General features: G+C 41.4%; 1 protein-coding gene across 2 annotated transcripts in view; it reads left to right on the forward strand.

Moving 5' to 3' along the window:
* Window positions 1–25,284, forward strand: part of DCC (DCC netrin 1 receptor) — a 980,705-nt gene that overhangs the window by 728,477 nt on the left and 226,944 nt on the right. For both annotated transcript variants that reach the window (XM_073619854.1, XM_073619846.1), the window contains exon 10: window positions 20,270–20,418. In XM_073619854.1, coding sequence (XP_073475955.1) covers window positions 20,270–20,418 — 149 coding nt within the window. The remainder of the gene's footprint in view (window positions 1–20,269; window positions 20,419–25,284) is intronic.

Below are 25,284 nucleotides of genomic sequence, written 5' to 3' on the forward strand. Positions count from 1 at the left end.
CTTACATTTGTTTAATATTGCCTTTTTCAACCACATAGAAAAGGCAGCTGCTCTTTTTTTTTTTTTTTTCGGAGGGACAAAAGGTCGATCGATAAGCTGATCAATAACATTACCTAAAGCTGTTAAGTCCATCATTGCTGGTAGGACCAGTAACTGTGATGAATGCATGGCAATGCATTGTGGGCCTTTTCAGCTCCAGTGAAGAAGAAGAAGAAGAAGAAAAAATGAGGCTGTTAATGCATCAGCCTGGTAATCGCTCACAGAGAAGGGGGCCGCTGTGTAGGAATAGGATTTGGAGGCCTCTCCTGTCCATTCCTGCAGGCCTGCCTGCGCCCAGCTGCATTGAGCAGCCTGTTTTTTTTTTTTTTCTTGCTTCTCTTCCATTCAGGCGCGCAGTTTGTCGTACAGGAGGATGGCAGCTGTTCAAGAACACGGGGAATGGTTTGAAACTGAAAGCCATCAGGTGCTCATCTTCCACCAGGCTAATCGGTTTTGTATCAAAAGAGCTGCTCAATGTCTGTGTGCAGGTGTTTGGGGTTTTTTGTTTCCGTCGTTTTCTGGCTTATCTATAAAGATTGTTGAAGCGTTTTAATTCTGCAAGAGTAAAATAATGTCATCCGAAGCAACACTCAAGGCAAAAAATACACATAAAGGTGGAAATGATACCTTCTGTTAAAAATGAATCCTAATTGGCACCATCTTCTATCTAGAAATATGTATAAGTGCTTTAGTGACTGTCTCTATTCCTCTCTCCAAAATTGGTTTACAGACAACAAAAAACAATGAACAAATCATTTTAGTATTATATTGAATAATTGTCTGGCACAGCAAATAATAGGGTCTGCCCCACTAAATCTCAAAGGGAGCAGATTTAGAAGGGGAATAAGGTGCAAAAATGACATACACACTATAGTAACAAAAGTATTGGGACGCCTGCCTTTACACACACATGAACTTTAATGGCATCCCGGTCTTATGCCCCGTACACAAGGTCAGACTTATCCGACGGAATATGTGCGATCGGATTATGCTGTCGGAAATTCCGACCGTGTGTGGGTTCCATTGGACTTTTTCCATCGGAATTTCCAACACACAAAGTTTGAGAGCATGCTATAAATGAATGATAGGTGGTATGTCCTATTAGATACGACACCTCATCCCTATTCATGAATAATCAAAGGGGGAAATAGGGGGGATGGGATTATTGCGGTGCCACAAATAAAGTAGAACACTTTTATTATAAAAATCTTTTTCTTTTTTATTTAATCGTATCAAAAGAGCTAAAAAATGTACATTAGACATACATATATAGAAAATTACAAATGCAAAAAGGCACAATATATAATTCACAATAATGACCATTCACCAAGGATGTTAAAGGGTGATTGCTGGTCATTGGTTCCCAACTAGTTTTGCCAAAACATTGGCTTCATCAGGGGAATGTACAGATTAACACATGGAGTAAAAACACTAGAACAGGAAAAAAGAGAAATATATGTTATTAAATTAGGTCCACATAATCCGCATCATTGAGGCGAACCGTCACGTCACAAGACGATCAAATTACTGTCACACCCATGTCCCCGGCTCCCCCATCCCCACAACCAGAACGTACCATGCAGAAACTCCGGGACACAGGGAGAGCACCCCCAGGGCATTGAGAACACTCGTCACACTCAACCCTGTATTTGGCTACAGGGGAATCAAAAGGAGCCTAAAAGGATGAAGATTAGCATATAAGTATTCAATAATTCATCAATTAATCAATAGGGGGGACTGAGCCTCAACCACATACCCTGATTATATGCAACAAAAACATCCGCTGGTGCACGGGAAAAGAAATTCACGGAGCAATGGTTGAATACAGGAATCACGAAATTGCGTATAGCCAAGAGGACTGGATAATGGACAAGATAGTGGTGATGATAAAATGATCAGGATTTTATATAAATTAAATAGTTTGGTGACGGATGATTATACATGGCTTGTTGAATGATTAATACATTTAGGGATGGTTACCAAAGGAATGCATATGGCTATAAGCAAAGATGCAGACTAGACAGGAGATTCCGCCAATGTATAGGCAAGATAATGGAACCTCCCCCACAATTCCTCAAATGGCATCAGCTGAATTAAGTGATCTAAAAATCCGATGCAGATGGAAATGCTGTCAGCATAAAAATCAACCGACATAGCCACATGTAACAGCAACAGAGAAGATAGAGGGGTTGAAACGAAAAAACGAAGGAGAGGAAGATGTAAGGTTGTTACCTTTAACCAGCGTCACCTGACCGCCACACTTATCCCACAGCAGGTAGGTAGAAATTGCTAGGATTGAGCTGCCTTTTAAATCCCCCACCTGATCAGCATGACAAAAGTCAGCCAATCAGGAGCGGACGAAAAGCAGACGGGGCGCATGCGCAGTGACCAACGCCACCAGCCTACACTACACAGCGTGCCAAGCGTTGATCGCGTCATATGGCAACAAATCCCAATGACGCGGTCAATGTGGATGTAAATGTGGCAACGGACCAATCCGAGGAGAGGGGGAGGAAGGATGGAATCCCCGCAGTCATCCATGGAAGGGGGGAGGGAGGCATGGAATAGGCATTAAGGTCTCTGCGATGGTCCCGGCCGAGGGGCGGGCTGACTATAAAGTCAGCCCTTGGGCATCCATGCAGCCAAAGGCTGTAATGAGACGGATTCTGAATCGGAATGGAGACTAAGCAGCCAAGTATACCGGGTCCACACAGCAGACCGAAGGGGGGAAGCATGCTATAAAATTTTCCGACAACAAAATACGATCCTTTAAATTCCGATCGTGTGTAGACAAATCCGACGGACAAAGTGCCACGCATGCTCAGAATAAATTAAGAGATGAAAGCTATTGGCTATTGCCCCGTTTATAGTCCCGACGTACGTGTTTTACGTCACAGCGTAACGATCAACGATCGGATTTTCCAACAACTTTGTGTGACCGATCAATGTCCGATCGTGTGTACAGGGCATTAGTCCATAGAGTTCAATATGGAGTTGGCCCACACTTTGCAGCTATAACAGCTTCAACTCTTCTGGGAAGGCTGTCCACAAGGTTTAGGAGTGTGTCTATGGGAATGTTTGACCATTCGTTCAGATGTGCATTTGTGAGGTCAGACACTGATGTGGACGAGAAGCCCTGGATCACACTCTCCGCTCTAATTCATCCCAAAAGTGTTTTATTAAATTGAGGTCAGGACTCTGTGTAGACCAGTCAAGGTCCTCCACTTATTCATGTGTTTATAGACCTTGCTTTGTGCACTGGTCCATATCATTTGGTGGAGGGGGATTATGCTGTGGGGTTGTTTTTCAGGGTTGGGCTTGGCCCCTTAGTTCCAGTGAAGGGAACTGTTAAGGCATACCAAGACATTTTGGACAATTTCATGCTCCCAACTTTGTGGGAACAGTTTGGGGATGGCCTCTTCCTGTTCCAACATGACCACGCACCAAGGGGGATTTATTAAAAGTGAATCTATTCTTTAAAGTGGAACTGCACTTCATCTGAGCATCACAAACCAAAATGCAAAACTCAAAAGAGCAAACTCACCCATCCATCCATGTCTCTATGGTTAATTTATTGAGAAATCCCTTTCAACAAACCCCCCCCCCCAGCATTTCTGGCCGTGGCCATCTTGAGTAAGGGCAGAAGATTCATGTAGCTCCTGGAGTCCACCTGCCCCTCTTTCCTCTTTTACTGAAGACTCCTGGGATGTATGACATAATTTGCCTAGGCATGGAAACCGGGAAGTAACTGAAGAAATGTTTAAAACATGCAAATATGATGTACTTTCCTATCAATTTACCAATGTTAGCAGCATAAGGATTAAAAATAGTTAATGGTGAATGAGAGAGTGAAGTTCCGCTAGAAGTTATTTTCCTCATGATCCCAAACATATCTAGAGAATTTCTAAATGCTTGACATTGCATACTATACTTTGCACATCAGTGTTCTTTTTCTCCAATCTGATTTATTAAATAAGGTATTTATTATTTGCAACTTATAAATTTTACTATCGCCCTGCTAGTTTACAGTAATTAACGCCCAATAACTTTAGGCAAATAAATAATTAAATTATGTGTGAGTATATTTGGCTTGATCTCCGTGGAATGACAAGAGGCTAAGTGATGTCCAACGTTATTAAATCTTTATTTTTCTCTGTAACACTCAATAAAACCTCAGAGTAATAAATGATATAATGAATGTAATAAATAAATGAGCTGGCATACAAAGGCCATGTATTCCCACACTAAACAGAGCTAGTAAAAAGCTGCAGTAATAAGCGTTTCTTCGGTGTCTTCTCTACTTTAATACACACAAAAAAAAATCTCCCTGGACTGACTAATGTACTAATGTGTACTAATGTGGACAACCCCCTTATCTCTGTACTTCCATTTAAAGGAGGAGTACAGCCAAAGCTTGTTCGTTCTGCACTGTGATTCATTTTCAGCAGACAGCGGGCTGAAGGCCGCACAGAGTCAGTCCAGGCTCGGGCAAGATTGCGACAATGAAGTCGAGATCTACCCACATGCCTGGACTGGCACCCAGCTCAACCTGTCAGCGAAATGCTGAGAGCCTGAGCTGGCCGCTCCTGCCCCCTCTACAGCCCAGCGCTCCAATAAGCAAGAGGGGGAGGGGGTTAGAACAGAGAGAAGTGACTGACAGTCAGCAGCTCTCTGCTCACTGAGCTCTGAGAACCGAGCGATCGGAGGTGTTTGATTGCTCGGTTCTCAGTGTTCGAGCCGACAGGGGACAGATACAGGATCGGACCGATGCCGCATCCACCTGGGTAAGTATGATACTGCAAAAAACACAAACCCCATACTTCTCTTTAAAAGTTGACCTCAAAGTGGTTGTAAAGGCAGAAGGTTTTTTTATCTCAATGCATTCTATGCATAGTTAAACAGTTAGTAAGGTTGAATAAAGACACCAGTCCATCCTGAGTGAGTGTCTCCAATAGTCCCTAACCCTGTACATTGTGGCTCAATAAGATGCTTCTCTATTATATATTATTTATTTAAGGTATAGCACCATCAATTTACACAGCGCTCCACACATACATCGGTCCTACCCTCAAGGAGCCCACAATCCAACTCACATTCATATACTAGGGCCAATTTTGGACAGAAGCCAATTAACCTTCCAGCATGTCTTTGGAGTGTGGGAGGAAACCAGAGTACCCGGAGGAAACCCACACAGGCACAGGGAGAACATGCAAACTCCAGGCAGGTAGTGTTATGGTTGAGATTCGAACCAGCGACCCTTTTTACTGCTAGGCGAGAATGTTACCCACTACACAAGATAAAGAGCCTTCTGTGTGCAGTAGCCCCCATCAGCCCCCCTAACACTTACCTGAGGTTCCTCTCTGACCAGCGATGCCCACAAGTGTCTTAGCCATCCATTATTCTCCTTCCTGATTGGCTGAGACACAGCAGTGGCGCCATTGGCCTCTGCTACTGTCAGTCAAAGTCAGCTAGCCAATCAGGGGAGAGAGGGGGCTGGGCTGGGACGGGGCTCTGTGTCTAAATGGACACAGGGAGCTGTGACTCAGCTCAGGTGCCCCCATAGCAAGCTGCTTGCTGTGGGGGCACTCAACAAGAGGGAGGGTCCAGGATCACAGAAGAAGGAGGATCCGAGAAGAGGAGGATCCGGTCTGCTCTGTGCAAATCCACTGCAACAGGGCAGGTAAATATAACATGGATACGCTGTATCTGAAAGATTTGCTTTTTTTATCTTAAATTCCACATGATAAATATAGTAATGTACTTCCCCTGCCTTGAATATTGAGTTTTAACTGTCTATCTGCAGTGAGAGATCATCTAAGGCACTGCTGCCTCTGAATGCTACTCTAACTGGCTTTGGAGTGAAATATGTGATGTCACTGTTGTGTTCATCACTGTTCTCCTTGCTGGAGAGGAAGGTGCTCCTGAGGACCTACAGTGTAAGGCTTAGCCTGCCTCTGCTCCATTCACTCTGTGGATATGTGCTTCCTTCACCTTTCCTATTGTCTTTTGAATGTTACCCCACCAGTTGTCAGATCACGGACCATTAGGGGGTGGCTGTGACATGTTTAGTACATTTTCCACTTGCAGTCAGCAACCAAGTGGTAAGAGACAAATTTACTAGTGTACTGTGAAAAGCTGGTGTTTTGACTAGATCTGAATATAGCAGGATTTGAGATTGCACAAGCAGATCTAAATGAGTCAGGGGAGAGATACTGCATCTTTCCTCCCTTCTAGCCAGATGGGATTTTTACCTTCAGAAATAGAAAAAAGTACCGGTGCTATGCTTTTTTAATAGAAAGTAGTGCTGGACTTTCCTTTTATTGGTTATCCTAAGTTATTATTGTGGAAGAAAGCCTAACACTAACTTTATTAGCCATGGATTATTGCAGAAAGGGAGTTGTATAAAGCCTAAGGAGGGGATCTAAGTCATCCTGAAAGCTTGCATCTTTGGAAGAAAAGCCGAACATTAACTATTCTTGAAAACATTCCCTCCTCCTACCTACACTATATTACCAAAAGTATTCGAACAGCTGCTTTTACACGCACATTAACTTAAATGGATCACGATCGGAAATTCGGCCAGCAAAAAAACGATGAGAGCTTTTGGTTGGAAAATGCGACCGTGTGTATGCTCCATCGGACTTTTGCTGGTGGAATTCCCGCCAGCAAAAGATTGAGAGCAGGTTCTCAATTTTTCGGTCAGAAAAAGTACCTATCCGAAAATGCAATCGTCTGTAAAATTTCCGACGCGCAAAATTCCTACGCATACTCAGAAACAATTCCACGCATGCTCGTAAGCATTGAACTTCATTTTCTCGGCTCGTCGTAGTATTGTACGTCACTGCGTTCTTGACGGTCGAAAGTTCAGAGAACTTTTGTGTGACCGTGTGTATACAAGGCAAGCTTGAGCGGAATTCCATCGGAAAAACCATCCAATTTTTTTCCGACATAAAATCCGCTCGTGTGTACGCGGCATTAGATGGTAGAGTTTAATATTGAGTAGGCCCACCCTTTGCAGCTATAACAGCTTTGTATTATGTGAATTCATTCATCTTTGAATGGGCAGCAGAGGGGAAGGGTGATTATAGATGCTCTGTGTGCCTCCCTCTCCTCTCTTACAGCCCCGAGTATTAGTGTATGCTCTGTTATGGGGCTTACACACGGTCGGACTTTTTGACCAGACTGATCTGATGGACGCCGACGGACCAAATCCGGCAGACAATCCGATCGTGTGTGGGCTTCACCGGACCTTCAGCGGACTTTTCCAGTCGCAAATCTGACGGACTTTAGATTTGGAACATGCTTCAAATCTTTACGTCGTAACACCACCAGACCCAGAAATCCGTTTGTCTGTATGCTAGTCCGACGGACAAAAACCCACACTAGGGCAGCTATTGGCTACTGGCTATCAACTTCCTTATTTTAGTCCGGTGTACGTCATCACGTACGAATCCATCGGACTTTGGTGTGATCGTGTGTAGGCAAGTCCGTTCCTTAGAAAGTCTGTCGGAATTCCGTCAAAAGTCTGTCGGAAAGTTTGTCGGACCAGTTCGGTCGAAAAATCCGCCCGTGTGTATGCGGCATTAGAGCCATAAACCTATCAGATATAGATATCAGAGATAAGTTCAGGAGATATAATGCACCTCCTTGGACTTAACTCATAGGGGTTGATTTACTAAAACTGGTGCACACAAAATCTGGTGCAGCTCTACATTGAAACCAATCAGCTTCCATGTTTTATTATCAAAGCATATTTGAACAAGCTGAAGTTAGAAGCTGATTGGCTGCCATGCACAGATTCTGAGTGCTCTAGTTTTAATAAATCTCCCCCATAGCGTACCTGTACTTTTTACCAAGTGACTCAATTCTCAATTCTCTACTCTAAGAAAAGAGTAGATTCCCTTTAACTTACTGTTGAACCAAAGCAGGTTACAACTCTAGCTGTAACACTAGTAATACTGTAGACATACAGTAAGAATGACCATTAAATATGTAAGCGAAACGAAAGAAAAAAAAAAAAAATCTTCCATTCAACTGATTTTCATTACATATCTATTTTGTTCAGTCATCCATTCTGGATGCCAAGAAACCCTCTCCAGCTCCCACTGACGTATTTCATTAAAGGCGAACGTTATATTTTACGCCATCAAACCTATACCATGAAATCTGCAATCTCCCGGCCAGAGATTATTTATAATGCGGCTGATAAAGAGCCATTTACTGTCGGCTATCTGTCTGCTGGATCAGGACCATACTTCTCCAATGACAGAGCCACAGTTTGTATTAAGTTTCTTTCATTTTCAGAATTTCCAAGATAAGGAGTTCATTAACTTCTTGGCAGATTCTGTCTCCAGTGGAGATAAATAGAGAAAGACAAATAGATTTCTACATTAAATTATTGAGCAGAAGTTTGCGAATGACTTCAATTAAGAACGAATTTCCCGTGTTGGGAAGCTCGGGGAGATTGCATCTCTTGCCTCTGTGTTAATTGATAAATTCTGTTTGATTATGTCATCCTGACATTAAATGAAATGGCAAGGTTTACAACTGAAATGGGATTGTTTAATTGTGTTTGGAGAATAAGTCTTTATTTGTTGACTGCAAATGATTATTTCAAAAGGAAAGCCCATTAGGTGGAAGCAAAAGAAATGCAAATTTTGAATTAGCTTATACTTAGGCATATCAAACTTAGGGGTTTTTTTCTTTATTACTTTCTTGAATTGCTTGCAAAATGAGCAAGTAATGGAAAAACCCGCTGGGTGACCCCCCCAGCCATGTTGTAGGATTCAGCTAGGTCCTCCTCCCAGTCTAGATACTGTACATTAGAGGTTCTCAACCCTCAAGTCCTCAAGTACCCCCAACAGGCCATGTTTTGGGAATTTCTCTTAGATAAAATAGCTGTCCAAAATACCAACCCATTGACTCTGATTTAAAGCACCTGTGCCAGATAAAGGAAAACCTGCAAACATGGCCTGTTGGGGGTACTTGAGGACAGGGTTGAGAACCACTGCTGTACATGACTGATTGCCTGGACCAAATGAAAAAAAAAAAAAAACACATTTTTAGTATGTCTATAATATATGTACATTTCCACGTTTTATCCATCCAAACAAGTCTTTCTCAACAGGGTTTCGTGGAACTCTATGGTTCCTCCAGAGGTTGCATGGGGTTCTATAAGCAATGAGCAACTTCTGCCTCTCAGACTTGTAACCTCAGACATCAATGATCACTTTAGATTTCTGTAAGGGGGGGAATTCTTCCCAACGACCGCAAGTTTAAGGAGCCTTTACTATGAGCTGTAGATATAGAATTCGTATCAGGGGCTTCCTGAACCCAGAAAGTTATTTCGAGGATTCCTTTATGTTAAAACAGTTGTGAAAGCTTGCTCCAAACACATTTTCCTATATTCTGTCCCGTTAAACACTTCAAGAACAGAAATATACCCTCTGATCTGCCAGAAATCCAGTATACGCCTAATTTCCTGTTTGGGCTGAATACACAATGCCATTCCAATACTTAAAATCCCAAACAATGTTCATAGCCTGCCTGCTGGTCTACAAAACTCTGTCCATTTCCCACCCCGTTCTGTCCTCTCCATGTGCATACATTGATATGCTGCTGTCTTGACTCTCAAGAGTCTGCCCACACACTGGGGTTGGTTTACTAAATCTGGAGAGTGCAAAATCTGGTGCAGCTCTGCAAGGAAACCAGCCATCTTCCATGTTGTTGTTTTTTTTGTCAAAGCCTAATTGAACAAGAAGAAGTTAGAAGCTGTTTGGCAACCATGCACAGTTGCACCAAATTTTGCACTTTCCAATGTTAGTCAATCAACCCCACTGTGTGTAGGGAAAGAGCCTTTTGGGAGATGTCGTTTTGGGGGTGTTCTGGCCTCCTACCAAAATATTTTACAAGCCTGGTGGTGATGCGCAAGGAGTAATAAATATATGCTGGGGCATGATCAAAAGTTGAATTGGTAGGTTTGGGGATACATTTGGGAAATGACTGACTATTCCTTTTAAATGGTTTATTTTTTGCCTGTAGTTTAATTTGAATAAAATCCCTTTACTATATCATTAGCTTAATATAAAATGTAATTCTTTAGGGCAATGATGCTGACTTTGGTTGTATAGTTTTGCCTATTTGCCTTCTCCTTATTAACAGCACATAGAAATAAGACCAGGGGGATCAGGAGTTAATCCATTCAGTCAATCGAGCCAGAATCCATCGTTCTGAAGTTCATGGTTACCAGGGTTAAAGTGATTCCACAAAGTTTGGTGCCCAGGTGTGTAAAAATAGCAGAAAACACCAGAACTGGGGCCCCAGGCTCCTTCCTAGTAATAGGAAGGAGATTGAATTGATACAGTTGCTGCTGAGAAGAGAACAGTATGTACTGATATAACTGATACAGAGAGCAGATACAAACAGTGTGTACTGATATACAGCTCTCAATCTGTGCTGGTTAAACACAAATTACTACACAATGTACCCAATTGTACTTCATAGCTAACAGTGCTATCACTTAAAGCAGTGGTTTCCAAACTGTGGCCCGAGGACCAGTTGTGGCTCTTATATTATCTTTATCTGGTCCTTGGAGCACCATTCCTCCCACTTATATGAGACACCATTGCTTCTGCTGACACCAACAGTGGGGCATTATTCCTCCCACTGAAACTAACGATGAGCTATAACTACCCCTAATGACACATAGGGTATTGTTCCCACTGACACCAACAATGGAGAACTATTCCTTCCACTGACATCAATAACGGGGCACTATTCTTCCCACTGACACCAATGATGGGGCAATATTTCATCCAGTGACTCCAACAATGAGGCACTGTGGTGGATTTACTAAAGGCAAATAAACTGCGCACTTTGGAAGTGCAGTTGCAGTTATTTTCCCCAGAGCTTAGTGAATGTGAATGTTCTGCTGATTTCCATAATCCAATAATATGCAGGCAATAATGCTGTTTTTTTATTTTCCTTACACCTGCTTGAGTATTCTTTACAAAGTGAAGATTAACCGCAATTACTAAACTCCAGAGAAAATGAGTGCAAGTGCACTTCCAAAGCACACAGTCTATTTGCCTTTAGTAAATCCACACCATTGCTCCCTCATAATGATGCTGGGGAATTTTCTACCCCTAGTGTACACATCACGGCCCTCCTAATGTCTGAAGGACAGTAAACTGGTGCTTTGTTTAGAAAGTTTGGAGACCCCTGGCTTAAAGGGTAATTTTTTCCTCCCAATGTTGCGTACACATGAGCGGAAATTTTCGACTGGATTGGTCCGACGGACCGAGTCTGGTGGACAATTCGACCGCGTGTGGGCTTCATCGGACCTACAGCTGACTTTTTTGGTCGAAAATCTGACAGACTTTAGATTTGGAACATGTTTCAAATCTATACGTCGAAACTCCACCGGACTCAGTTCCTATCGAAAAGTCTGCTCGTCTGTATGCTAGTCCAACGAACGAAAACCGACGCTAGGGCAGCTATTGGCTACTGGCTTTCAACTTCCTTATTTTAGTCCGGTCGTACGTCATCACGTACGAATCCGTCGGACTTTGGTGTGATCGTGTGTAGGCAAGTCCATTCGTTGGGAAAGTCCGTTGGATGTCCCCCGAAAGTCCGTTGGATAGTCCGTCGGACCAGTCCAGTCCAAAAGTCCGCTCGTGTGTATGCGCCATAACTTTTTACGTAGGCTAACACCGTAGCAAATAGAGATGAGCTTGAGCATCCGCCGAACTCATATCTAGTCAAACTCCAAACTCAGGTTCTCTTTTTACTCGAGTGAGCTTAAGTAAAGAAAGAGGTGGGCTGCAGGTTTGCAGTGACCTGGCCGGCAGTTCATTGGAGTACAAAATAAAGAGTTCAGAGTTTGGGTAGTTTAGATGAGTTCAGAGGATGCCCAAGCTCATCTCTCATAGCAAGCCACCAAGCCCAGGCTGATCTGTGTCAGACATTTGCAAACACAGCCAAGAATATATATTGTTATTGTTTGAAATCCTGGCAAGTATACATTTAAAGCCCAACCCTGCATTCAGGGTTAACGCATTCAAAGTATGTCCTCAGTCTTCCCAGCATCATTCAAACCAGAAGGCTAAGTACATCTCGTGGATAGGGGGGGGGGGGGTAGCTGTAGATTGAAGGTGAGTATTACAGCCTAACCAGCTTTTTATTTGTTTTATTTATTTTCTTCTGTAAAATCAATAATAGCCCAAAGTTGGGCTACATGGATTGGGTCTGACTGTACAGAAATTTAAGGATATCCCTGCCATAGCTGGGAGAAGACCAATAATGTACAGCCGCTGATAAATGCTCTGTACAGATCTGCGTAGCGCATGAATAATGACTACTGTAAAATTGCCATTTATTTCAATCAGTGAATTAATTAGTATGAATATAGAATTTCCTTTGAATCTATGAATCTTTCATATGGGTCACCATTAGATCTGCTTCACCCTGTATTCTGTGAATTATTACAAGAGACTGAACATTCTTCATGTGCCTGGCTATATCTCAGGAGCATGAACATTTTTTATCTTAGCTAAACCCTCCGCATTCTTAATGAATAATTCCCTTTACCACAAATGTATAGACATATTAAAGGGACTTTTCCACTTTTAATCCTACGTTTACTTATGAGCTGTTAACAAGTCAGGCTTTATCTTGTTGATCAGTCACCTAATCACTTTTCTTTATGTCTTTTTATTTTTTTTTTTTTTGCTACATATTTTTGTCTTTTGCCATTGTTACATCCATAGTGGAGCTCACAGTAGGCTTGACAGAGGAGTTCATTCAGGGGGGGATCTGAGGGCAACTTTTATTGTCCTTCTCACCTTATAATCCCCAAATAAAAAGTAGAAAACACATGAAAGGATACTATGCATTTAAATGTTAAAATTCGAGTTTAATTTTAAAATGAAGTTACGCACTAAATGAAACTCTGGAGCACCTTGGAAGTAATTGTGCCTTTTTTTTATTTATTTTGTTTTCTGGTTGTAAGTATGAAGTTCCAACTGCTATGGAAATGTTTGAAATGCTTTTGACTCCATAGTTGTTATTTTTAATATTCAGGGTTTATATATTGCCAACAGTTTGCGCAGCATTGTGCAATACAAAGGGAGACAGTAAACATATATATTCTCACCGTTCAGCTAATCGATTCCTCCATCCGCACTAAACATGGCCATTGTATCCAGATAGCCATAGCACCTGCCGCTGTCTGAATAACCAAACAACTTCATCTAATCGGGTGCAGTCACTGTTCGGCTAACAATTTTGGCTCTGTTGATTTTTTTTTTAAATCAAGGTTTGTTGAGCCAGGTGATGCTGACAGGGTCACCCACAGCTTTTAACTCAAACCCCGTATGGCCAGCTTTACAATACAATTAAAAACAAGAGGGTTAGAAGTACGTTGCTCATGAAAACTTACAATTTAAAACCCTGGTGCCCAACCTGTGGCCCGAAGACCACATGCTGTCCTTTGGCATATGATGTCTGGGCCTCAGGACCTCAGCAGTCTGTAGAGGGAACACTGATTAGGGTAAGAGCATTCATGTCTACTAGCCTCATGTAATAGGTTCCCAGTTTCGTATTGTCTTCTTCAGCATACCCCCAACCAAAAATGTATCCTGGCCACACTCTCTGACCCTCATTTCCTCTATTAGATCTGCAGTTTCTGACAGTTCTCTCAAGAATTAAAGGTATTGAACTTCATGTGTGGCCCTTTTGGTGATGTCAGGGGTCACATTTGAGGACCCCTTTAGCTAATAAGTTGACAATCACTGGGCTAAAAGAAAGGGTAAAAAAAGTGACACAAAATGTAACAACTGATTGAGGATGGAGGAAGCACAGTTTAAGTTTTTAGGTGGAAGTGGGATAGGCTTCCCTGAAGAGATGAGTTTTCAGTGATCGTCTAAAAGCGGACAGAGTAGGAGATTGCCGGACAGTTTGGTGTAGGAAGTTCCACAGGAAGGGAGAGGCTCTGGGGGAAATCCTGGAGGTTTGCATGGGAGGAGGGGATGAGGAAAGTTAAGAGAAGGAGGTCTTGGGAGGAGCAGAGAGGACAGTTTTGGTGATATTTTAAATCTAAGATTGATGATGTAGCTCAAGGCATTCATTGGATGAGCAGAAGCCAGTAGAGGGATTAGCCGAGAGGCGTGGTGGACACTGAGTGATCGGTAAGGTGGATAAGACTAGCAGAGGCATTCACAATAGAGTAAAGTGGGGGGGTAGCCTGTGTAGAGGTAGGCCAAGGAGATATGAGCTGCAATAGTTGAGAGATAACAAGGGAGTGAATTATTAGTTTGGTGGTGTCACTTTCAAATATAATATAGAAAATAAAAATGTACAAATTTATTGTATTTATACTATATTTATGAGTGCAGCCATCTTCTCTCAAAGACAGACATAACTGAGAATTACACTACCTGTGAAGGGAATAACAACATAAAAATGTAAGTTTAACTAAAGGCAAAACTTAATTACTTATTTTTTTTTTTTTAGTTTTAGATAGAGTAGAGATTAGAACACCTGTCCATTTTTATTGCTGCCTCTGCCCCCATTAAGGAGATTTAACCCTTCTATTTGTTCTGTTTACCATTATCATTGAAAGTAAAAGAAAATCCCAACATTTTGAGTTGTCCCAAATAAAGTAATACTGGTACAAGGGAAATGTTCCAATGGGGACACTAGTCCTGGGGGTTCCCAAGGAATTCCCTTAAGTTGCAGGGATTTCCTCCCACTTCCTGTTTGGTTATGAGACAGGAAGTGAAGGGAAATCTCTACAATAAGACAAAGATGGCAAAAATAAACCTGACAGGGGTTACTACCCTCCCTTGCTCTATTCAAAATGAAAAAAACAAAACATTTTGCCTATAGTTCTGCTTTAAGTTGTTAGTGTCATCTTTCTATGCTATCTTCCATGTTTTTTTTTTTTTTTTTTGCGTAGCATAAATGACGTTACCAACAGAGAGGTTGTTACAAATACATTTTCAAGAGGAGCTTAACATTGCCCCATTCAATATAATATGCTCTTAGAATAACATGATAACTGCCTGGAGGAATAAAAAAATAAGATTTAATCAGTAGGTGCCATTGCATCCAAATTCTGGAGCTGCATTGCATGGCCCCAGTAAAGTTGGTTCCACAGAACTCACTGGCACATGGCAATTTCCATTTAAGACTGAGGATATCTTGTGGCAGAAAAGTAGCTCTTGAATGAAGGTTAGTATTGTAGCAAAAAGGTTTTCATTTTCTTTTTAATCCTTTATTGAGATTATTATTTTTACATTTATTTTTTACTTGAGTTCTGTTTTAAATGTAAACCTTACAATAATTTCACAAATTCCAGGCTCACTGAAACCACATTAACTTTCCCTTTAAACTATTCTTCATGCTACAGTCTATCTAGTAAATCACATAAACCAATTATTTACCAAGGACTGCTCTGCTGCTGACACATATATTTATAAAATCCTTTGGCCTTCTATTTATTTTAACTGGTTTTAGTTTCCTCTACCGGTTGTGTTTTCGCCTGTGGAAATGTTCTTACCCCAGCTAAGAAATTGTGGATCGTGGGGGTTATAAGTCCTGTATAGTCTGCAGAGACACAACCCCGGAGTTGGGCAGTGGTGTGATAAATGTAGTTTCTTTTCAACAATAGTCACACAAATCTTAATAGCTACATAAATCACTCGCTATAGCACCCAAGTTTTCACCGGCCTTGATAAATGGGCCGCACGTTACAGCGACATGCGCAAGCCATGGCTACATTTAGTAAAATTATAAATCATTTCTACCGTACTGTATCTGGTTTACATATCAGCAACATTTGGTTAATATCCCGGCCATTGTTCTTATGATTCCAATTACGGGAAAAAAAGAAATTCTCAATTTTATTCATTGCCCAGGAAAAAAATATATTCTTACCCATACACCCTATTTTTTATTTTTTCAGTTACAAATTTAATCAGGTTGGACCTCCTCTCAAGTGTACAATTAAAGTTAAAATTGTACATTTCCTGTAATTAACAGTAAAACAATTCTATTGTTTTATTATTTTTCCATACAAATCATTTAGTCATTTTTTTTTTTTAAAAGGAACTGCCGTATATTTTTACCAAGTGCACATATTCAATGATTTTTGAAAATTTACCTAAAAGGAGTTGCTGTTGCGTATTTTTAATAAATTTTTTAATATGTTTATTAAGAATTTTCATTCAAAAGGAAAAAAATAAAATAAAAAATATGTAAAAGTGAAGGCTCCAAGACAAATAACATAGCCTTCGCAGAGTAGAACAGAAATAACAGTAGTGTAAAATCAGACTAGATAGCACTGCTAAAGTCAGAACTGATAATAGTGCATCTGGTGTAACAGGAGTAGCTAACTAAGAAATTGCACCAAAGAAACAATCTGGGGAGTGGTAGCGAGGAGACATTCTAAATTTTTTATATTTTAATAATATGTTTAAATAACTATATGAAATATATTTAATTAAAAAATTCAAGAATTTAAAGTGACACTAAAAAAAGAATATTTAAAATTCAAATATTTAATCTTAACTCGTAACTTAACAGGTACTCTTTAACTCAAGGACTGCATGACAGAGGGAGAAAATAGGGACGGGGGGGGGGCCTTGAAAAGAGTTCTGGGAGAGGCTTACCTTTAGAATAAGGTGGTCAGCTTAGGTAGGTAGGAGCTTCAGGGGCTACTTCCAAGAGGACTAGGGACATCTATTCTACAAAGATCTTTGAAGCTGAAAAGTTGTCCTGCCTGCCCACCCAATAAGAGTTTTGTTAAGGTCACTGGGGAGGTAATTTGTTATGGCAACAAAGTTGTTAGGAGGTTTTGGCATTTTAAAATTAGCAGGGGATTTGGTAGATGGGATTTGGTGGTTGTAGTGGTCCCTAGGTGGTTTTTACAAAAGGAGGTCCTCGAGTCATGGAGGTTCAGCTAAGAACAGGTGACTTTAAAACGTATTTATACCAGACATCATTGATTCATTTTTGTTATGCTTTTATAAAAGATTGATATTGATTTATGGGACATTTATTATGATTTTTTTTATGAATTTGAATTTTATTGCATGTATATATAGCACTAAGTATAGCATTGAATTATCACCGTAGTAGCTCTGCACTGTGTGTGTGTATGTGCGTCTTTTGGTACACATACACATATATTTATATATTTAGAAAATGGCTGACCAATTAGATTAATGTGATACAGTCTGCTGTTTTTATTAAAAACTTGTGGTAAGAAAATTGGACCCAAATACTGATAAACGCCTTCAGTCAAGAACGTATTTAAGTAATTGTGTTTCTTCTTTCTTTGCTTCAAAAAGAGTTAAAAGTTTAAAACAATGTGATTTTCTATCAAATAAAATGTATACCATTGTGTATTTGATCGTGGGATAAAAGCAACAAAACACCCTGTATCCGCATGGATATAAGAGAAAACAAAGCAGAAATTACTTTGAAATGATGAACGCAAGGTCTATAATAAAGCACAATGAGCAGCTAAATCATCTCTTCACTGATAAATCTTCCAGGTTTCCAGCCTTCATTTAGCATTGTTAGGTTGGGTTTTTCCTTTCCTACTGTCAGAAAATCCAATTAACTGTAAAAATGTCCTTTCCTTTTAATGTGCCTTTTTTTGGAGGCTGTTAATCAAATTCTTCGGGATTAAAGCTAGGGGGCAATGAGAATACGTGGGTTGGAATGGCTATTGTGACTTAATGAGGTTAAATGTATTATTTAATTATTGTAATCAAAGAGGAAAGACTGCTACCTGCTTAGTTTAGCCACTGGGGTATACACCCATTTATAGTGGAGGTGCATTATAGCTGGCTGAGCATCAAGGATCAATACGGCATTTGGAGAACCGGCAAGACAATATGATCCCAGATAATGTGATGGGCATGCAAAGCCAGGTTCCTATAGCTAGGCATATGCAAACGGGCATCTTGCTGTCAAGCTCCTAAGGATCTATGACCAGGCATTGCACCTTAAGCGGAAGCAAACCTGTCGATTCAAAAGTTTCAACATTTTGAAACACAGTTGCATTCCCGGCATGTGCTCTCAACCAAACTGTCAAACCATCTAATGGCTGGTGTCATAACTGATCACACGTGCAGCATGATGGCAGTTGCAGATTAAACAGAGGCCAAGATGGCTGCTTCCTTGGCTGAACATCCACTCTAAGGCCTGGCACTGATGGCCCGGAACGTAAGGTCCAACACCAAAGGTCAGACATCTAAGGTCCAGCACCACGACCAGGCTTCCAAAGTAGAGCACTTAAGGCTTCATTCAAAACCCAGTATCTATAACCGGGCCTTTATGGCCAGGCGTCTCATTGCAAAACACATAAGGCCAGGCATTTAAGGCCAGGCACTTATGGCCAGGTATCTGAAGTCAGGCATCTAAGGCTAGGGATCTGACATAAAAAACTGTGCATGAGCCTTCAGGCAGTTCAGTTTGTTGGCCACCACCAATATGGAATATCCACGGGGCCATGCTGCAGCTCAGTCAGCTGGAGTGGCCACACATTTAAACGTGGCATCGCATCATTCCCTCTACGGGCACTGTTCTTTTTATTGATATCAACAATGGGGCACTATTACTCCCATTGACACCAATAACGGGGCACTGATGCCGAGGCATTTTCTACTCCTACTGCCCCGGCCCCCCTAAATCCTCAAGGTCAGTAAACTGGCCCTTTGCTTAGAAAGTATGGAGACCCCTGTTCTAGTGCAAACAAATAGCTACATTATAATCTAGTTTAGAAACAATTTTTCTTTGTAACAATAATTAGAATATTATAAATATACATATGCTTCAACATACATTAAAGCCCAACTCCAGCCAAAACTTTCTCTTTTCATTTTTAGCTAGAGTGGAGAAGGGTTAGAACTTCTATCAGTTTGTCTTACTGTTTGCAAGATCAACCTTCATTGTCTGTCCTTCCCATTCATTGCAAAAAAAGAAAAAAAAATTTTTGTTGTGTGTATCCTTGTTAAAGTGATTTCCAATTTCTTCTCATCTCTGGGCCTTCGCAATCTTCCCAGTGGGGACACAGACAGCAATAAAATTCTGCAAGCGGTTTTAACCATTATCTCACTTTTTGCATGGCAAAACAAAACATACTGGCTGGAGTTTGGCTTTAACCCCAACAAACTTTTCATTGAAATGTGCTAAATTCATTCCAGGTGCATAAAAACTAAAAGTGTGCAAAGTCTTACAGCTTGTTTCCTTTAAAAAAAAACACTGCCTGAGTAGAACAACCTGTCCCCTATAGTTCGCAATCAACAATGTTCATGTTACCTGCTGATTGAAAAGCTCTAATTCTGACTCTGCAGGTGCGTATTGGACCTCTGCAGTGGGACAACTACTTCCACACAGAGAGTAAGGGTCCTTCTATACAGCATGCTGGCAGGGGTCAGGCTTTTCTACTCTGGATGCAGCTGCTTTCTAAGGAAGACAAACTACAAGAATGTATTTAGGTGCTCAAACTGAGACTTTTATTGGATCAAAATTAGAGCTCTTTTTCAAAACATTTTTATCCACCGCAGTGGTCTTTTGTGCTTTAAAACTTCAGAAAATTATATCTTATAATACTTGTAGATAAAAATAATGCATGCTATGTATCACTCTTAGATAAATAAAAAATAACATAACAGAAGTACATGTGTAGTTTCATAGATGGTAAGTTTGAATAGAGACTCAAGTCTATCTAGTTCAACCTGTGTGTGTGTGTGTGTATGTCTCCACTGCTTCCCATATCCCTGTATATTGTGTTCAGTAAGATGCCCATCTAAAATTGTTGAAATTAGTGACACTTCTTGCTGAAACCACCAATTGTGGAAGGGACTTCCACATCCTTTCTGCTCTAACGGTAAAAAACCCTCCACGCCATTTAAGGTTGAGCTGTTCCTCATCCAACTTCATTGAGTGGCCACGTATCTTCTTGAGTAGACTTGTGTAGTTATTCTTTTTCTTTCATATCACTATGTTTATGTGCATTTTTTGTTTATACACTTTTATAGGTTTGGCTGGAGAGCGTTAATATAACGAAATATGTTACTTTAGGTGACAAGTGTCTAAAATAAAGTTTACTATTTTCCCTTAATCTAATTGGAATCTACTATATAAAAAAAAACATGGAGCATTCTCCATACAGATAACTGTAAAGTACATTTTTTTATTTCATTTTTATTCTTTCCAGTACAAGTCCCAGGACCAGTAGAAAATCTTCAGGTGGTCTCTACAGCTCCTACATCGATGCTGATAACCTGGGAACCCCCGGCCTATGCAAACGGCCCCGTACAAGGCTACAGAGTCCTCTGTACAGAAACCATATCAGGAAGAGAACAGGTGAGCCTTTAGCAATTTCAATTCCCGAGTCCAGAAACTCTGTGAGGCTTTTTTTTTTTTATCTTTTAAAAGCCGGAGCCTAATCATTAAAAAGCCGATTGCATGCTTAAGAAAGAAACTGGTATGCAGTATCTTTTAACCCTTTTGGCTCTGCTTACATCTGTGCACTGGGATAGTGTCCTTTTTTGAATGGCACCCCTACACACGAAGTCACCGCACCAAAACACACAGGAATTTTAGCACACCACAAAGCTTAGATACAAACCCTCTGTGCATTGAAAATGCTATTGGTCTGGTGGTGCACAGAAATATATTGGCTGCCTCAACACAATGCATGTTAACAACTATATAACATACCTCAGCCTACATCTGCCGTTTAAGTCCACTCGCAGAAAATGAGCTTTCTAGTTAATTGAGTCTTGGACCTTGGGTATAGGTCTACCCTAGTGAAAAACTACCCCTCACCTCTTATAAGCCTGTGTATTTGAGTTTTCTTGCACACTTTCCAGAGCCCATACAATTTTGTGGTGCATACAGGAATGTGCAAATGTGCATTCAAATGTGTACCATCATATCTGCTGGAAATAAAGACCTTGCAGCGTTTTTGTTGTTTCAATATCTTTTGGTAAGTGTGCGTTCCATAACTGTAGTTTATACTCTAAATCACCCATTCTCAATCAGGGTTCCGTGGAACCCTAGTGCTCCTCCAGGGGTGGCTAAGGGTTTCTTGAGCAGTAGCCCATTGACCTTCCATCTGTTGGTGCCCGCACAGTTCCAGGTCCAATACCACTTGGTAGAGTCAGCAGCCAGGGGCGTAACTAGAAATAGCCGGGCCCCATAGCAAAATGTTGTATGGGGCCCCCCTGCAAACAGCCCCCCCCCCACAGCTGCCCTAGTGTCAATGCAGCGTGACCTGTGCCACATACAGCGTGACCTGTACACAATGCAGCGTGACCTGTGCCCAATACAGCGTGACCTGTGCCCAATGCAGCGTGACCTGTGCCCCATACAGCGTGACCTGTGCCCCATACAGCGTGACCTGTGCCCCATACAGCGTAACCTGTGCCCAATACAGCCTGGTCTGCCTGTGCCCCATACAGCCTCACCTATGCAGAGGAAGAGCCAAGCCACCCGGATCAGCAGAGAGCGGGATTGCCCGCTGTAACAGCTTTCATTTGAATTTCCCGTCTTCCCGGGGCTGATCATCACATAGCCCCACCTCTTGGCCCGACACCTTTGATGACGTCACATGTCCCGCATTGGATCGGCATTCTGTCTATCAAAGGCGCCGGGCCTAGAGGTGGAGCTATGTGATGTGAGCCCCGGGAACACTGGAAGTTCTAATGAAAGCTATTACATCGGGCAATTCAGCTCTCTGCTGATACGGACAGCTCGCCTCTTCCTTTCCTCTCTCTTCCCCTGGCTGGGAGACTGTGTCGGCGGTGCTCTCATCCTCACCGGGCCCCACTCGGCTGCGGGCCCCATAGCGTCCGCATGGGTCGCTATGGTGGTAGTTCCGCCCCTGCCAGCAGCATGACTGCAGGGGTGTCATTCTGGGCACCCCTGTATGGAGGTGCATTTTTCTCACTTACCACCACCAATGTGAAGACCTTTTCACAATGACCCTTGATCAACTAATCTTACTAGAGGTTCTCAAAGACCTTAAAATTATTTTAGGGGTTCCTCTGGAGTAAGAAAGGCTGGTTTAGAATAACATTTAGAACAAGCTTTCTTAACTGTTTTACCCCTGAGAAACCCTTGAAATAATTTTTTACTAAAACCAGTTAATTGGGGGGTCAATCGCAAAAATGAACTCGGTACTCAATAGAAAAAATGCAACCCTTACCGTACTGGTCAGATTGCTACCCTTACAGACATCTAAAAAGATTACTAATGCTCCTGGTTTTGCCAAGTGTTGTTGGTCCTAGAACTGTTCATGCACCATCAAATTGGAGGTCAAATCAACCACAACTCTAGGAACCCAATGCAAACGCTGGTTGAGAATGGCTGCTTAAACCAGAACCTCCTTCCCCTTGATGATTGTTCTAGTGATACAACCCAGAATTTTGTTTTCCCCACTGTCAGGCCACACTGCTTACTTAGTTTTTATTTCTGAAATTGCCCCCCCCCCAATACTTTTCTTCTGTAATTCATTGTAACACTCTACCTCCAATACTGTGGCCTACTTAGCCATTAAAGTACTGCTGTGTTCTACAAAATGGTTTATGAAAGAGCAACAACCTGTGAGGTTAACTGATCGCTTAGGGCTTCTTTCCTGATATCCATGGACTTTCCTATGGCATTTTCTGTGATCCGCCACTATGAATAGTTTCAGTATAAAGCTGCTGGAAGTCAAATGCCTTGACTTCAAGTTGTTGACATTGGCCTTTTGAACTAAAAGGGCTATTAAACATGGCCTTACTCTTTGGATGTTCTGCTTGTTACTTTTTTAAAAATAATTTACAGCTAAAGTTTTTGGACAGGCACAATTAAATGATATCTGATAATGATGTTAAACCGTAGGTACAGATGTATAACAAGCCATTGAATCCCTGTACAATGCTAGGAAAGACAAGCATCGCCCTGTTAGCAATTAGCTGGGGTTTGAAGATCTTTGTAGATCATTAGCCAGGCTGAGCCTAAAGTAATTCTATTCTGATGTGGAGGTCACATCTCCGGAAGGACATAAAACAGCGATCAGCTGAAGATGGACTTACACAGTGCGCGGTTTGCTTTTAAAATGCTTGCAAACATTATGAAAGAAATGAGGGAGAACAGGAGCTAATGGAAACATGATGAAGGATAAATTTCTGAAAACAATTTTTACTGAGAGACAGAAAGTCGGAAGAGCCGAGCAAATGTTTGATGAGCCGGTTTGCCTGTTTTTTTTTCCGAATAAATTGCCCCTGTGATGGTAAAGTTACAATACGCCTGTCTTTATATAGGGCAAAGATGGCGAGGAGGGTTGTTTTTAATTATTTTTGGACCAGATTTGTTTTCAGTATTTGGAAGGGTGATAAATAAATCAGTATTAAACCCAAAAGCAAACATTTATTATATTTCAGCTTAACAATTCTTAGATGTGATGGCTGTATTTGTTTTCTTTTTTATGCTTTCTTTCTACTATTTTCATCTGGTGATCGGGCCAGTAAGTCTGTTGCCTTTAAAAGAACAAACTCTCTTACAGTCACAGGGATGAAAGAAACCATTTACCACTGACAGGTGTGCTTACAGTAATCAGATTTTATTTATTTATGTAAAACCTTTATCCCAAAAGGAAAAAAATTTATCCGGTGTGTGCAAAGTAAAAAATCAGGTGGTACTCTCCCTGTATACAGATCCATAACTAAGAATTAAATAGAACAAAACAGAGCATCTCATGGAGGGGCTGCCGAGGATCCGACAGTATCCCTGGACTCTGTCCAAATATCCCAGACTTTGGAGAATTTTTTTTGGACATCCCCTAGATTCATATGTAAATTTATACAATGGAACCATTTTATTGACAATATTCTTCCAATAATCTAAGGTAGGGGGCTGGGTAGATTTCCATGTAAGGAGTGTAGTCTTACGTGCATAAAACAATAAAAGGCCCATCAAAGTTCTCATACATCTTGAGGTAGCCACTAGCCAGTAGAAGTACGAGACCTAAAATGCAAACATCAATAGATAATGGTACAGCAATTGTGGTGACTGTGCAAATACGTCAGGAAAACCACTGTCCAGAATAATTTTGTGCCCGGACACTCCCAAAACACATCCAGGCATGTGGAAGGGTCAGCCGTACAGCGCCAACATTGTGAGGAGTGTGAGGGATAAGTCTTATGTAACCGTTGAGGTGTGAGGTAAACTCTATGAAGAATCCTAAATTGGATTAATCTGTCTCTGGCTGATACCAAGTTTTGCATAAGTTAGTCCCAAACATTCTCCCAGTCTTTGGAATCTAACATTGGGACCTCCTCCCGCCAGCTCATGCTGTAACTGCTTTTAAGGTATTAAAGGTGAAGTACAGCCGAAGCTTGTTTGACTGTACTTCTCCTGTGGATCACAGGAGTGCAGTTCGTTCTGTGCTCTCGTGACCCATTTTCTGAAACCCGCTGTCGGCTGACGTCACGGGGCCAGTGCAGGCTTGGGAAAGATTGCGACCATATGCCAGCACCTTTTTGTGTTGTGATCATGCAATAAACTAAACCGTTTGGACGCCACCTTGTGCTGATCCTTGGTGTGCTGGCAAGTATCTACATTGTGACTTGAACCAGTATCCAGCTGGTTGTTGCTGCAGCACCCAAACCTTTAGAACTTATACCAGGAACGTGTGCGATGGGAATATGAAACATTACATATGCCTGGACCGTCACCCAGCTCAGCCTCTCAGAAAGTCACCGAGAGCCTGAGCTGGCCGCTCCCGCCCCTTCCACAGCCCAGAGCTCCAGGGGGGACAAGCTCCAAAATGAGAAAAATCTGAAACGAAAGACACGCATGATCAGTGAAATAAATAACAAAAAAAAGCCTTTGTTGTATGAGAATTTTTGTACTAATTTTCCTTCATCGGTTCCGACTTGCTGTGCAACTACGTGGAAAATTGGACCGTTGTTTGCACGATTTCTTATAGTGTGTACCCCATTTAGATCTCTCCAAAATGAGAGTACATCCTCTGTAGACAGTTGTCCCTGGAACAAGTGTCCTTATTTTAGGCTTTCCTCTATATTCCTCTTCCAGTGGCACCCATAACATTTTTGATTTCCCATCACTTTCTTTACTGTGACAATGGTCACCAGAACAAAAGAGGGTGAATTTACTCAACGGGGGGCACAGGTGACAATAAAAACCTGACAGCAGATCTGACCTTTCCTATTCTATCCAAAG

The sequence above is a fragment of the Aquarana catesbeiana genome, linkage group LG01 (assembly GCF_042186555.1).
Source record: "Aquarana catesbeiana isolate 2022-GZ linkage group LG01, ASM4218655v1, whole genome shotgun sequence".
NCBI lineage: Eukaryota > Metazoa > Chordata > Amphibia > Anura > Ranidae > Aquarana > Aquarana catesbeiana.